The sequence below is a fragment of the Rana temporaria genome, chromosome 4 (genome assembly GCF_905171775.1).
Source record: "Rana temporaria chromosome 4, aRanTem1.1, whole genome shotgun sequence".
NCBI lineage: Eukaryota > Metazoa > Chordata > Amphibia > Anura > Ranidae > Rana > Rana temporaria.
The window spans coordinates 217677049-217689057 of NC_053492.1; the positions used below are offsets into that span (position 1 = coordinate 217677049).

The following is a 12009-nucleotide window of genomic DNA, read 5'->3' on the forward strand; positions in this document are numbered from 1 at the left end:
GTGATCCAAATGCTGACTGCTCTTAAGACAGCAAAGTGCATATGGACAAGCCCTTAATTTTTAATTCTAATTATTTTATAGAATATTAATTTGTTTTACTTTTTTTTTATTTCTTTTATTTCTTTTTACATTTTTATACTGCCCTGTTGGGGATACATAAATCAAATGAAGAAGACGCAGCTCTCCCGACTAGCCACCATAACATAAGAATCAGGGTTAGTTACAGCCTGCATGTTTCTGCCAAAAGACCACGGCAGCTGATGCGTTTCAACCTAGGGCAAACGCATCAGAGGGCATGGCCTTTTTGCGGAGACATGCAGGCTGAAGTCAATGTTGATTCTTATGTTATGGTGGCTAGTTGGGAGAGCCGCATTTTTTTCATTTGATGCATGTATCGTTCTGAATGGGCATTTTGGCCTGCACCCATCTTCCTGTGGATCTTGGGAGTGATATTTCTTTTTTCTTGTTGGGGAGCTCTGGTAAAATATCAGGTCTTAACAGACCCCTGATGTATTATATTTGTGATTGAGAAAGGGACACAGATTCATCAGCCCCTTTCTCTGCAGCCCCAGCTGCACAGATGAGTGAATAGGAAGCGCTCAAAGGCTCCCTGTTCATTTACAAAATGAAGAATAGTAAACACAGTTTGCTATTCTTCAGTGATTGACACAGAAGCAATCAGTACTTTCTATCCTGCTTGGCAGGTACCTGGGCCCCCTTTTTGAACTGATGAGGCCTGGGCCCGATACAAGAGGGCTGGCTGTACTGCCTTATCAGTGGCCCTGGAAAAACCTAGTAATTTTCTCTGTATCTCTAGCTGTGAACACAGCTTCACCCTAACAAAAAAGGTATGTCAATTGCCTCTTTTTATAGTAGCTGCCCCATTGAAATAAATTGAAGTAATCATTTTTGGATATGCTTAGGGACTGATTGGCCTCTAGTGGCAGAGAGACAGTGTGGTAAAATGATAAACAACTTGGTCACATAACATGTGGATACATTAGCTGTGCAAAATAAAACAGTTTTGCTGCACAATTATACAACAGTTAGCATGGTGAATATATATAAAAAACGACACATTAGTACTTTGTACAATAAAGGTCAACTCTTCTTCTGAGTGCTTAATGTGGTTCTAAAGTTAAAATTACATTTGCCTTAATACAATCTATGCATTAAAGTGGAGTTCCACCCAAAAATTTAACTTCCGCTTTTTGGAACCCTCCCCCCCTCCGGTGTCACATTTGGTACCTTTCAGGGGGAGGGGGTCATTCCACTTCCCAAACTCCCCCCCCCCCCCGCTGCCTTCTGGGAAACACACTGGTCCCAGGAGACAGCGGGGACCACTGGGAAAGCGCCGCACTACTCGCGCATGGGCAGTAAGGAACCGGGCCGAGGATGGCGGCTGCCGACATCGTGGGCACCCTGGACAGGTAAGTGTCCATTTATTAAAAGTCAGCAGCTGTAGTATTTGTAGCTGCTGGCTTTTAAAAAAAAATGCGAAACTTCCACTTTAAGGTTAAAAATGTACCAGGGCCTGTCCTAGCCATCCCCCAAACACTTACCTGGCTGCAGCACCGCTCCTCTAGCTTTCTAGTCTCATGGGAGACACAAACAGACGCTGAAGCCATAGGCTTCTTCTGCTGTTATTCAAACTCCTGTGAGGAGGGAGTAGGGGCGTGGCTTAAAGGTTCAGTGTATCTATGGATGCAAACAGCCAGGCTCAGGAGTGACCCATAAGCACACAGATCATTAAGGGGGCACTTGGAGGAGAGAGGAGAGCACAGCAATGGCAGGAAACTTCAGAAAAGTGACTGTTCTGTGTAATATCATTAAACGGGTAAGTATAGAATCTTTTTTTTTATTTTAAAGCAAGTATCACTTTGAGTTAAACTATTTACTAGCTTATTTTATCACTTGAAGATTTGTAAACAATGCACCAACACAACTTGAAATTCTGGAGGAAAAATCTCACCACTGAAAAAATAAGTCTCCTTGTGGGTCGGTTTGGTGTCATTCATTGGTATAGTTGGTATTTAAATAGTTTACAAGCATGAAACATTCCATTATTACTTATTAAACAATACAAGTAATATTAATTGACCCTCAATAGAGATATTGACATTTTAAACCCAAAAGTATGTAGGCTAACAGAAATGAGATCTACTCATGAGAGCGGTTATACTTTTCATCATTTTAGTTGTAGGGTCACACTAAACTATAGCAGCACCATATGCCAATAAGATCCTACACCCATGCTTTCCTAATAACATATCTGTGGGACATATTCGCGATAAAAGAAACATGCTGAAAAATTGCTGCTGTTTTACGTGGCTCTGTCCCATTTTGCTACTATCATGAATATGGCCCAACGGTATGTTACCAGAGGCATGATTTTAAGATGTGAGGAGAGATATGATTTTAAGATTTTATCAGCATAGGGTGTTGCTATGATGTAGTGTGATTGAATAGTGTTTTTTTTTTCTTTTTATAAAGGTGAACCAACCATTTAAGTTTAAGATTTTGTTAAAAAAAAAAAAATTTCATCACCTTTTCTCCAGGATATCCAGGTATACCATCCTTCCCATGCATGCCCAGTTCTCCCTGTCAAAATAGTTAAAACCAGGATTATGAAAAAAGCTGCAACTTTTTATGACAGAAATTGTTATCAGCAATTATCAGTACTTCATTACTAGCAATTATTGAAGCCAGGTTCACATCCACCTCTGTTCACTGTGGACTTTTTTAATGTGCTATCCTCCCTAAAAATAATATTCTGGCACATCAAATATATGAGCAGGTATTTCCATATTTAGAGAGCCTCAAACATGCAGGTCCCTATCCATGCCTATACCAACTTGTATGCTCTTTGATAATAGGCTGGTGCTTTAATTAGAAGCTCTAAACACTACTCTAAACTTGAATAGGTGGATTGGATTGCTCATCTCTAAACAACCATATAATAATATTATAGAAAAATGCTTACCGGTCTTCCAGGCTTTCCAGATGATCCAGGAATTCCCTTCTCGCCTTTTGTCCCCTTAAATTCCAAAATAGGTATTAATTCTTAATTTGTTGATTCCCTGCTATATATTTGGGAAGGAATATGCATGCTTTGTTATACAGGTGATCCCCTACTTACAAACATCGGAAATTACAAACGACTCCTACTTACAAACGGAGGGAGACAACAGGAAGTGAGAGGAAATCTATCCCTGGGAAGGGAAATTCTCTTCTGTAAGTGTCAATATGGGAAAAATGTGTCTCCACTGATGCTTTATCACCAATCCTTGTTTCCCTAATAACCCAACATTTTCAAACTCCAATTGTCATTGGGACAGAAAGTGAGGTGAAATCTTCTGAACAGGGACACAGACAGCAAAACAAATGTTACAGGGGTGATAACCTTTCCCTGTGCTATCCAAAAAGCTTAACAATAGATTTTTTGGCTGGAGCTACACTTAAAAAATGTACCTGTTCAAAATTACAAACAGATTCTACTTAAGAACAAGCCTACAGTACCTATCTTGTTTGTAGCCCGGAGACTGCCTGTATCTGTTATTTAATTTCACATTCAAATACATTTCAAATATTTATACCTACCTTTTTTCCATCTAGTCCTGCAATTCCTTTGTCTCCTCTCTGTCCACGCTCACCCTAATATAATGTGCAAAAAACAAACATGAACTACATCAGCTAGAACCTTCTTAGGAACCTAAAATTTCTTGATGCTAAAAAGCTTGTGTAACCAATTTAGGACATCCCCTGGACTTTTTAATGAGGAAGAGGAAACCATATAAAATACAATTAACTATATTCAACTGGCAATGGTTAGTTACTTTACATTAAAACTTGACTTTTTCTCTAATATTGATGACGTTTCACTGCTTATCCAGGCTGCTTCTTCAGTTGATACCTGGACTTTTACCGAACATCAAATCCCTGTGTCTTTCAAGCCCAGCAATACACTGACACTGAAGCGTGTACATACAAAAACACAAAAAGTTACCTGATATATTATTATACAGTTTAGTGAGGAGTGCAATGTCCTGCACATTAGGGAAACAAAACAGCCCCTCAACAAATAGTTGGCCCAACATAGGACAAACTCTGCAGGTCATATTGGATATAACGACAGCAGACTCAGAGCTGTCACTCCAGTGATATTCCATACTGATATGGGTGATGATGGCACAAAAAAATTAGGTTAAAAGTCCATGCAACGTAAAGGAAATACAGTGCAATATAGCTAAAAGTCCAAATGAATGTCCATAAAAGACTAGGCACCAGCCGCAACAGAACCCAAGTAAGCCAGCTCTGTGATGTATTTAGGGAAAAAACAAAGAAGGGAAGCACGGTAATTACTGCTACTATATTAAAGGTTGCTTGTTTTACTGCACTTATGGTATTTCTTTTTTTCCCTAAACTCAACCCCTCCCAATACAACCCCCCAATCTCCTCAAGGGCCTCCCCCATCTCCTCAAGTCCCCCCAACTCACATGATACTACAGGGACCGCCTGCATAACCCTTCTCCTGGCCCTGGGTGGAGGAGTTTTGCAAGCATAGAGAGTGTTTAGATGCTCCTAGAGGAGAAGAGGGCAATGATGTGACTAGATGGAGGGGAAAATACCACACTGAAGTAGTTGGATTTGCTAGCAAATTTACAGGCATATTGAAGTCACCAAAAAGTTGTTGATGCAACAGAACCCAAGTCAAGACCTTGAAATATTTCGCAGATCTCAAGGGACTCTGCTAAAACCTGGTATATTGGGAACTTTCACAGACCTGTCTATATTCAGCTTACTAAATTATCTTTTTGTTCAGTGAAATCTGATCATTAATGTGGGTTACTGTACTTTTTACACATGTACTGTGGAGTGCACATTTAAAGATTAAAGTGCACACCATATAGGGATGGATCCTTTATGAATCAGTGCTGAAGCACTTCACAGAAGGCACCATATGCAGCATTATTTGTTGTCAGCACACCTTATCATTTAGAATGCTGCTTTGTGACATTATGTTTTATTGTGTACCTCTAAACTTTCTTATTACTTCATGACACAACTAACCATCATTCTAAAGAATAATATGTGCTGGCAACATTTAGTGCATAATGATTTTATACAGGCCAACCCATAACAATACTTCTACATGTACCGTGGATATAAAAATGTTAAATGTTAAAATGTCAGGTTTCTGTGATGTAACAAAAAGGGGACAAAGATAATTAATTTCAGATATTTTTCCACCTTTTATGTGATCTATAAACTGAAGTATTTTAGGTGGAGGGAAGTAAAAATAAAAAATAAAATAATTTGGTTTGCTCAAGTGTGCACACCCTTATACTAAGGCCTCGTACACACGACCAAGAAACTAGACGGGCGAAACACATCGTTTTCCTCTTCGAGTTCCTTGTTAGGCTTGTCGAGGAACTCGACAAGCTTGCTTTGCATACACACAGTCAAGCCAAAATCTCCTCGTTCTCAAACGCGGTGACATACAACACATACAACGGCAGGGGAAGTTCGATTCCACTGGTTAAATTCTTGGGGCTGCTTTTGGTAATTTCATGTGTTTGCCTGTTGAATAAAAGTTTGGTAAGAGACGATTTGCACTTTTCAGTCTGTTACAGCTTTAAAAATGTGTTATCTCCATTACAAATGCTACTTTTACTCCCGTCTCATACTTTAATCTGAGCAAGCGCAGGTTTCTTAGCATACAGGCGTTCGAGTTTCTCGTCGAAAACCAGCCCGACCAGAAACTCGACGAGCCAAATCAGACTCCCGTCGAGGAAATAGAGAACTTGCTCTTTTTTTGGCTCGTCGAGGTTCTTGACAGTTTCCTCAACGAAAATGTACACACGACCGGTTTCCTCGTCCAAAAAATATCTCCCAGCAAGGTTCTTGCTGGTTTTTGCCGAGAAACTCGGTCGTGTGTACGAGGCCTAATACTTTGTTGAAGCACCTTTTTATTTTATTACAGCACTCAGTCTTTTTGGGTGTGAGTCTTTCAGCATTGCACATCTTGACTTGGCAATATTTCCCCACTCTTCTTTGCAAAAACATAAAAAATCTGTCAGATTGCCAAGGGCATCTCCTGTGCACAGCCCTCTTCAGATCACCCCACAGATTTTCAATCGGATTCAGGTTTGGGCTCTGGCTGGGCCATTCCAAAACTTGAATCTTCTTCTGGTGAAGCCATTCCTTTTTTGATTTGGATGTATGTTTTGGGTCATTCTAATGCTGAAAGGTGATGTTCCCCTTCATGTTCAGCTTTTTAGCAGGAGCCTGAAGGTTTTGTGCCAATATTGACTGGTATTTAGAACTGGTCATAATTCTCTCTACCTTGACTAAGGATCGTGTTCCAGCTGAAGGAAAAACAGCTCCAACACATGATGCTGCCGCCATCATGCTGCAGTGTGGGTATAGTGTTCTTTTGGCAATGTGCAGTGTTGTTTTTGCTCCAAACCTATCTTTTAGAATTATAGCCAAAAAACGTCAACACTTGGTTTCATCAGACCATAACATATTTTCCCATATGCTTTTGCGAGACTTCGGATGTGTTTTTGCAAAATTTAGCCAGGCTTGGATGTTTTTCTTTGTAAGAAAAGGATTCCGTCTAGCCACTCTACCCCATAGCCCAGACATATAAAGAATACAGGCGATTGTTGTCACATGTACCACACAGCCAGTACTTGCCAGATATTCCTGCAGCTCCTTTAATGTTGCTGTAGGCCTCTTGGCAGCTTTCCTGACCAGTTTTCTTCTCGTCTCTTCATCAATTTTGGAGGGACATCCAGTTGTTTGTAATGTCACTATCGTGCCATATTTTCTCCACTTGATGATGACTGTTTTCATTGTGTTCCATGGTATATCTAAATTCTTTTGTACCCTTCTCCTGACTGATACCTTTTAACAATGAGATGCCGCTGATGCTTTGAAAGCTCTATGTGGACCTTGGCTTTTGCTGTAGGATGTGACTAAGAAAAAGTCAGGAAAAAGACCTACTAAAACAGCTGAACTTTATTTGGGGTTAACCAGAAGCACTCTAAATCAGTGGTCTCAAAGTACCGGCCCGCGGGCCATTTTTTTTTTGTGAGCTGGCGCCATCTGGTGGTGGCCGTTGGTATTACAAGTTAAGCATTACAAGTTAAACAGCAATTCTAATGTCATTTTACACTATTTTCACTGCCATATTCTTCCCTCTAATTAGAACCCCCAAACATTATATATATTTTTTATCCTAACACCCTAGAGAATAAAATAGCGATCGTTGCAATACTTTCTGTTATGCCGTATTTGCGCAGCGGTCTTACAAGCGCACTTTTTTGGGAAAAAATTACACTTTTTTTAAGTAAAAAATAAGACAACAGTAAAGTTATCCCCATTTTTTTTTATATTATGAAAGATAATGTTACGCCGAGTAAATTCATACCCAACATGTCACGCTTCAAAATTGTGTCCGCTTGTGGAATGCCGACAAACTTTTTTACCCTTTAAAATCTTCATAGGCGACGTTTAAAAAAATCTACAGGTTGCATGTTTTAAGTTACAGAGGAGCTAGAATTATTGCTCTCACTCTACCAATCGCGACGATACCTCACATGTGTGGTTTGAACACCGTTTACATATGCGGGCGCTGCTCACGTATGTGTTCGCTTCTGCGCGCAAGCTCGTCGGGACGGGGTGCGTTTTCTGGCTCCTAACTTTTTTAGCTGGCTCCTAGATTCCAAGCAAATTTGTCAAACCCTGACTTACACCAGTGCTGGTGGTAATAATGCGCTCGCTGACACCAGTGCTGGGGGTTAATAATGTGTTCGCTGACACCAGTACTGTTGTTTTTGAAGTTTGAAAGTTTGCATGCGGCCCCCCATGGCATATGGAAACTTGTCTTGTGGCCCTCAGGTAATTTGAGTTTGAGACCCCTGCTCTAAATGATGGTGGGTGTGTACTGATTCGTATTTAACATCAGTTTGGATGTGATTGCTTAATTCTGAACACAGCTACAACTCCAGTTATAAGACTGTGTGCACACTTATGTAACCACATTACTTTTTTTATTTTATTTTTTTTTAAAGATTTCAGTTTGTTTTTCAATTGAGTTGTACAGTTTATAGGTCCTTTAAAGATGGAAAAATTTCTGAAATTATTTATCTTTGTCTCATTTTTTTACATCACAGAAACCTGACATTTTAACAAGGATGTGTGGACTTTTTATATCCACTGTAACTAGATAACATCATTTATCATTGGCTACAAAGATTCTGTAAATAATTTCTATACATACCGTATATAAGGTTCCAAAAACTTTTTGCTTACATTTGCTAATAAACTTATTGGCCAGATCAATATTGTTTTGGCATATTCTGCAGAGGAATATTTTATCTTTTCACTAATGGAAGCCATTCAGATACAGTAAAATACAAAAATAATAATCTAAAGCATGAAGACTAAACACAGCCTTTTTTTTGGTCCCATTAGGATACTGGAGATGAAGCTAGTTCTCATGTCAATAAGTTAGGCTGGCATTGGCCACCAATTCTCAGGTGGAACATTCAGACAGTTTAAATGCATTTCCTTAATTTCTCTTGTTTCCCTCATGAGGAACCTGCAGAAGCTTTAATTTGCTTTCACCTCTACTTTGCATAGGCACTCAGCTGAGAAATTATCTTATGTCTATTGTGGGGCCAGCCATCCCACATAACCTTTTATTGTTTATGGATGCTCTTGCATTTTAAAAGGATCCTGTCACTGCAGTGTCCAAAATAAATGCAAAAGAAGATGACCAACATTATACTTTTTTATTTCTGTCAAGCTATGTCTTTAGATTCCTCTATTTTTCTGATCCCTGGGCACTGTAAAGTTCCAAGATTTCTGGGTGTGTGCATACATACTCCTTTGTTGTATATTGTGGCTTTTCCCACTGGTTTTTACTTTACTAGAAGATATACAAGCCTGTAGGAAGAACCATAGGGGCAGATCCACAAAAGAATTACGCGTAATTTTAAATTTCCTGCGTCGTATCTTTGTTTTGTATCCACAAAAAAAGATACGACGGCATCTCGGGTTGATCCGACAGGCGTATGTCTTAGTACGCAATCGGATCTAAGATGCAATTTTTCGGGGGCCCCTAGGTGGCGTTTCCGTCAAATTCTGCGTCGAGTATGCAAATTAGCTAGTTATGGCGATCCACGAACGTACGTCCGGCCGGTGCATTTTTTTACGTCGTTTGCGTTCGGCTTTTTCCGGCGTATAGTTAAAGCTACTGTTATGAGGCATACTCAATGTTAAGTATGGCCGTCGTTCCCGTGTAGAAATTTGAAATTTTTACGTCGTTTGCGTAAGTCGTTAGAATAGGGATTTGCGTCGTAAGCATTGGCTTGTTCCGGGTTAATTTCGAGCATGCGCACTGGGATACCCCCACGGACGGCGCATGCGCAGTTAAAAAAAAACGTTGTTTACGTCGGGTCACGACGTATTTACATAAAACACGCCCCTATCACAGATATTTTAATGCCGCGCCATTACGCCGCCAAAGATACACTACGCCGCCGTAACTTATGGCGCAAATTCTTTGAGGATTCAAAACAAAAAAGGTAAGTTACAGCGGCGTAGTGTATCTTAGATACGCCCGGGGCAATAATTCTCTTCTGTACGTGGATCTACCCCATAGTGTTTGGGGGGAAGGCAGGTATTTATGCACCTGAAAGATATCCAAAGCGGTCAGATACAAGGGCCATTGGAAAGAAAAGCATATAGCATCTTCTTTGACAGCAGGGGTTTACTTTAGCTTGGACCCCATAGTGACAGAAGCACTTTAAGTAATTTATTGAACTTCAATTTAGACAGATTAATGCCATTTTTATGTATTGATATCTGATTCTTACATTTATGTTAATGTTACAAAAAGCAAAATAAAATGTATCTAGAAAGCAAAAAGAGTGTGCTTTAACCTTTGATCCTGGCTGTCCATGTTGTCCTGGAAAACCGGGCAATCCTCGCTCACCCTACAACACATAGAACAAAATAATTATTCCTGTCTAGAACTATTTTCATTGATAAAAAACAGGTCAAATTAAAATGAACTGGAAATTTACCTATTTTTAGTATGTAATTTGCCTTAGGAGAATGATGCGCAAATGCCCGCTGTGCCTCCCGGTATATGTACGTCACATATCCCAGGAGGCATAGGCTTTCATTGAGGAAAGGAAAAGGAGACAGACCTGTCTGCACGTCATCAGGAGGCATGAAGGCTGAACCCGGAACAGCCATCAGCTTAGTGATGACGTCACAGGGAAATATGATGGTGCAGGACCAAGCGAGAGAAGAGGCTCTCAGCTGGACAGCGCTGGATCCACTGGGTGGGTCAGTATCATAAGTTAGCATAATTTACCACCTGGTAGGTAAGGCTTGAAAAAAAAATCAGGGGGTAAAGTTCCACTTCTATTCTTGCTGTCTATGTCCGATTAGGGGATGTCCCCCTGCTTCCTGTGCAGCAGGCACAGTAGTGGAAAGAACATCTCTCCAAAGTAAGGGAAAATGCCTTCTTAAACAGTTGTGACCAGAGCAGGCATCCTTTTTGTTACCTATATACCTGTAATGGCTACAACTGTAAAATGTTTACAGCTAGGTTCACACCTATATGTGCGACCAAGTGCGTGCTATTCCATAAATGCATTCTATGTAGGGCAGCCTGTTCATTTCAATGGGCAGTCCTATGTGCAAACAGCGTGGAAAATAAGTCCTGACTCTTTTCCAAAGACGTACCACACGAACTGTGAGTGCATTCATTAGAAGATGCACAAGGGCGCCATTAACAATTAATGGTACTGCTTCACGCAGAACATTTCTAGGCTCATTGGGAAAGCGTGAAATTTTGCATGTGTTCATCACACACAGTTATGTGAACAAAAAACATTCTAACACAACATATTCTGGTAAGGGTCCTCATATATACAGTATGTGTCACTTTATACCATGGGGCTTAAATATAAACTATCAACTTGTCCATATAGGGCAAACTTATAGTGTCTCTGCATAAGACATCCCCAAAGCTCCTTATCCTCACCTTACCTGCTATCCCGCTCATCTCCTTGCTCTACTACAGGCAGTGAAAATACCCAGCACTTCCATGTATGGAAGTTTATGGTACATAGGCCTAGCAGTTAATCACTAGGCCAAATATCAGCACCTAAATCAGAAGAGCAAGGAGCTGCAGGGGAGGGCACAAAGGATGAGTATATGGTGATCTGGGGGTGCCCTTTGCAGAGACTCTACCACTTTATCCTGCATGAAATTGAAAGGTCCACTTAGATAAAAAGTCCTTATTACCTGTACTGAAAAAGTAGTATAAGCAGTGGTAAAAAAAATTGCATCTGGAAGTATTTTTAGAAAATGTTCTTCTTGTTTATACACTCTTTTTTAATACAGGTGGTGCCGGGCTGTCATATGAACATAATTTCCATTAAAACGTCTTTAAAATATACAAAAAAAAAAAAAATAACAAATCTGCATAGGTTAGTTAGTTCTATTCTATGCACTCATAGGGGCAGATCCACAAAGAAATTACGCCGGCGTATCTAGTGATACGGCACGTAATTTCAAAATTCTTGCGTCGTATCTTTGTTTTGAATCCTCAAAACAAGATACGACGGCTTCTGGGATTAGATCTGACAGGTGTACGTCTTCGTACGCCTTCGGATCTAAGATGCAATACTTCTGCGTCCGCTGGGTGGCGTTTTCCGTGTCGGGTATGCAAATTAGCGATTTACAACGATCCACGAACGTATGCGCGGCCGTCGCATTTTCGAACGTCGTCTGTAGTCGGCTTTTTCCGGCGTATAGTTAAAGCTGGTATTTTGCAGCGTATACATATAATTGCCATGTTAAGTATGGCCGTCGTTCCCGCGTCGAAATTTGAATTTTTTTTTGCGTAATAGGGATGACGTAACTCACGTCTAAGTTCAAAAAATGACATCATTGCGACGTCATTTCGCGCAAAGCACGGCG

The 12009-nt window shown here is 40.3% G+C and overlaps 1 protein-coding gene across 2 annotated transcripts in view; it reads right to left on the bottom strand.

Moving 5' to 3' along the window:
* LOC120936992 (collagen alpha-1(XXI) chain-like) overlaps positions 1 to 12009 on the bottom strand; it is a 280507-nt gene that overhangs the window by 74095 nt on the left and 194403 nt on the right. For both annotated transcript variants that reach the window (XM_040349853.1, XM_040349854.1), the window contains exons 13-16: positions 9954 to 10007; positions 3601 to 3654; positions 2984 to 3037; positions 2548 to 2601 (exon numbers count right to left, since the gene is read on the bottom strand). In XM_040349853.1, coding sequence (XP_040205787.1) covers positions 2548 to 2601; positions 2984 to 3037; positions 3601 to 3654; positions 9954 to 10007 — 216 coding nt within the window. The remainder of the gene's footprint in view (positions 1 to 2547; positions 2602 to 2983; positions 3038 to 3600; positions 3655 to 9953; positions 10008 to 12009) is intronic.